At 38.7% G+C, this 3,824-nt stretch overlaps 1 protein-coding gene across 1 annotated transcript; it reads left to right on the forward strand.

The window, feature by feature from the left end:
- On the forward strand, positions 868-2,094 carry LOC109948004. The gene has a single exon (XM_020559892.1). The coding sequence runs from the start codon at positions 868-870 to the stop codon at positions 2,092-2,094; it is 1,227 nt and encodes a 408-aa protein (XP_020415481.1).

Raw genomic sequence — 3,824 nt, forward strand, 5'->3', positions numbered from 1 at the left:
ATTGGTTACTTCTTTCCTATGATATTATTTATCATGGTTTTTATTAAAGTTGTCATGAACTAATTTCTTCTTGCTAAGGCTACGATGTAGCCTAGCCATGAATATTCAATTACTTTAGTCAATGTTAATTCCAAATATTTTTCCATGTTGAGTATCTATTACCATGCTTAATGCTTTGAATGTTTGGCCAACATTTAATTGTTTTGATGCTAAATTGACTATAGGAATATCCAATTTGGGGTTGCTTCTTGTAATAGATACCATGAGTTACATGATTAGACAGGGATGTTTGTCATGACTTATGTGGTTGTTTTGTAGGTTTTTCAAGGAATTTAATGGGTTCTTATTATCTTAATTCCATTACTAGGGATAGAGTGGGTTGGTAATAAGAATACTTTTGGTATAACCAGGGGTGGAGTATCGAATAAAGTAGGGAAAATCAACTGTCAACATAGAGAATAATTAGGATTAACATGCTAAGGGAATTGGGTAGAATTGGCTATGGTGAAATCGGAAGCTCTAGTGCTCTCATAACTTGAATCTCACTACTTTATTTTTCTACGCTTGTTTTTATTCATTGTTTTAGTTAATTAATCAATCAAATCTCATCATCAATTGTTCAAATAAAGTCTTGGGTTAATCACAATCGGTACTTGGTAAATTAAATCACTCTTCGTGGGAACGACACTTCACTCATCACTATATTACTTGTGCGAATTGTGCGCTTGCAATAAATATCACAACAAGTTTTTGGCGCCGCTGCCGGGGAGTGTTTTAAATTTTATTAATATCGATATAGATTGATTTGAATTTGAATTTGAATTTTTTTTTTTTGTTTTTTTGTTTCTTAGGTACTTCGCCTAGTGCATGAGTTTTGGGAGACGTTCGCAGAGTCTTGTGCTTGTACCATTAGATCCAGAGATCGAGCGAACGCTTCACAAGCTTAACAAACTCAAAAGAAGGAAGGACGCAATATTGGAAAAGCCATCACCTATGGCTGAGGAAGCAAAACCAGTAAGGGACTATGATATCCCATCTGTGGTGGCATCACCATCGAGCATTCGTCGTCCAACCATTGATGCCAATAATTTTGAAATCAGACCAGCCATAATTTCAATGATTCAGCAATCCTCCATCTTTTGTGGTTTACCTCAAGAAGACCCTAATAGCCATATCTCTAATTTCTTGGAGATATGTGACACATTTAAGTGCAATGGAGCTACCAATGATGCTGTTCGCTTAAGGCTTTTTCCTTTCTCATTAAAGGAAAAGGCAAAGTCATGGTTGAATTCTCAACCACCTAATTTGATTACTACATGCGATGACTTGGCCAAGAAATTTTTAGCTAAATTCTTTCCTCCTGCAAAGACTGCGAAACTCAGGAATGACATCATGTCATTTGCTCAGAATGACATGGAACCTTTTTATGAAGCATGGGACAGATACAAGGATATGCTAAGGAAGTGCCCACATCATGCCCTACCTACTTGGATGCAAGTTCAAGCGTTCTACAATGGTTTGAACAATACAAGCAAAACAACAATTGATGCTGCAGCCGGAGGAGCTTTGATGGGAAAAACAGAAACTGAAGCGTATAACTTGCTGGAAGACATGGCGTCAAATAACTATCAATGGCCTAGTGAGAGATCAACACCAAAGAAAGCTGGAATTCATGAGATTGACGCCATATCTGCGTTAACTGCGCAAATTTCTACTCTGTCTAAACAACTTGGTACTTTAAATGTTAATGCTATTCAGTCTACTAATTTAAGTTGTGAATTTTGTGCAGGACCTCATCATGGCAATGAGTGTGGAGCTAGTCCATTCACATCACCATCTGAACAAGTGAACCAAGTCTCTGATTTCAATCGACAACGGAATAATCCTTACTCCAACACTTATAACCCAGGATGGAAGAACCATCCGAATTTTTCATGGAGTAATAACCAAAATGTACAGGGACCTCCACCTGGTTTCACACCTCAAGAAAAGAAGCATGGATTGGAGGATATAATTACTCAACTTGCTGGAAATGTCAACACTCTCTCTGTCAATACAAATCAATTTATGAGCAAAACTGAGACGACTCTTTAGAACCAAGCGGCCTCTATTCGAAACTTGGAGGTTCAGATGGGCCAGCTAGCTAATGTATTGACAGGAAGAGTAAATGGAGCTTTGCCAAGCCAAACAGAGATTAATCCGAAAAACCAAGAACATGCGAAGGCGATAACTCTTCGGAATGGGAGGCCAATAAAAACAGCAATAGACTTGGATGAAGAAAAGAATATCCAGCAACAAACTGCAGAGACATCAGAAATTACTAACGTGCCGTCGTCGTCGTCTATCACTGCTGGAACTGCTGCACAACTTGGTGAAATTTCTCCAGAAATTGAACCTGCTACTGTAGAGAAATTATCTCAACCTGCTGCCCTTGTAAAGCCATATGTACCGCCAATTCCGTTCCCTCAACGTCTTCGAAAAAACAAAGTGGATGCCCAATTTTTGAAATTTCTTGATATCTTCAAGAAATTACAAATCAATATTCCTTTTGCCGATGCTTTGGAGCAAATGCCGAGTTATGCCAAATTCATGAAGGATATTATATCAAAGAAGAGGAAATTGGGCGAACATGAGATAGTGAAATTATCAGAAGAATGCAGTGCTATTTTGCAGAGGAAGCTACCACCTAAGCTAAAGGATCCAAGGAGTTTTACTATACCTTGCACTATTGGAACCACTTACTTTGAAAAAGCTTTATGTGATTTAGGATCCAGTATTAATCTAATGCCTTCTTCTATTGCTAAACATATTGGGTTGGGGGTAATTAACCCAACCACTATTTCTTTGCAGATGGCGGACAGGTCCATAACATATCCCAGAGGCATAATTGAGGATGTGTTAGTCAAAGTTGATAAGCTCATTTTTTCAGTAGATTTTTTGATTTTAGACATGGAAGAAGATGCCGAAACCCCTATTATCTTAGGCCGCCCCTTTCTAAAAACCGGGAAGACATTAATTGATGTGGACAAAGGTTTATTAATTTTGTGAGTGGCTGATGAGCAGTGACCTTCAATGTCTTTGAAGCAACAAAGTACCCAGTGGAATCAGACTCTTGCTTCCGAGTGGATATAGTGGAAAAAGTTGTCTCTGAAAAATTTAAAGAAGAACATCCATGTGATCCATTGGAGGCTTGCCTTGTGCATTCCGTTACTACTGAGCATGAGGATCCTAAAATTTCTGAGATGGTGTACATTTTGGAAGCAATGAAACCGCGCCCTCCTAGAAGGTGGCACGAATTTGAGGAGCTTGGCATCACAACCTCCAAGCCACGACCCAGTGTCATTACTGCACCAACCCTCACATTGAAGCCCCTACCTTCCCACTTAAGATATGCATACTTGGGTAATTTTGAAACTCTTCCTGTGATTATTGCTGCAAATTTGAGTAAACTAGAAGAAGAGAAATTACTACGAGTTTTGAGGGAGCATAAAATGGCAATAGGGTGGACTATTGCAGATATTAAGGGACTTAGCCCTTCCATGTGTATGCACCGTATTCTGATGGAAGATAATTTTAAACCTTCAGTTGAGCATCAGCGCCGATTAAATCCGAATATGAAAGAAGTTGTGCGAGCTGAAGTATTAAAGTTATTAGATGCTGGAATAATTTACTCGATTTCAGATAGTAGTTGGGTGAGTCCAGTTCAAGTCGTACCGAAAAAAGGGGGTATTACAGTGGTGAAAAATGATAAGAATGAGTTGATCCCAACAAGAACAACTACAGGATGGCTTACCGGTTTCGTTCTGTCAGGAAATTGAACACTG

The sequence above is a fragment of the Prunus persica genome, chromosome G3 (genome assembly GCF_000346465.2).
Source record: "Prunus persica cultivar Lovell chromosome G3, Prunus_persica_NCBIv2, whole genome shotgun sequence".
Taxonomy (NCBI): Eukaryota; Viridiplantae; Streptophyta; class Magnoliopsida; order Rosales; family Rosaceae; genus Prunus; species Prunus persica.

Bases quoted from the DNA above. Each gene is read 5' to 3' on its own strand.
- LOC109948004 (XM_020559892.1), top strand. From the start codon at position 868: ATGAGTTTTGGGAGACGTTCGCAGAGTCTTGTGCTTGTACCATTAGAT.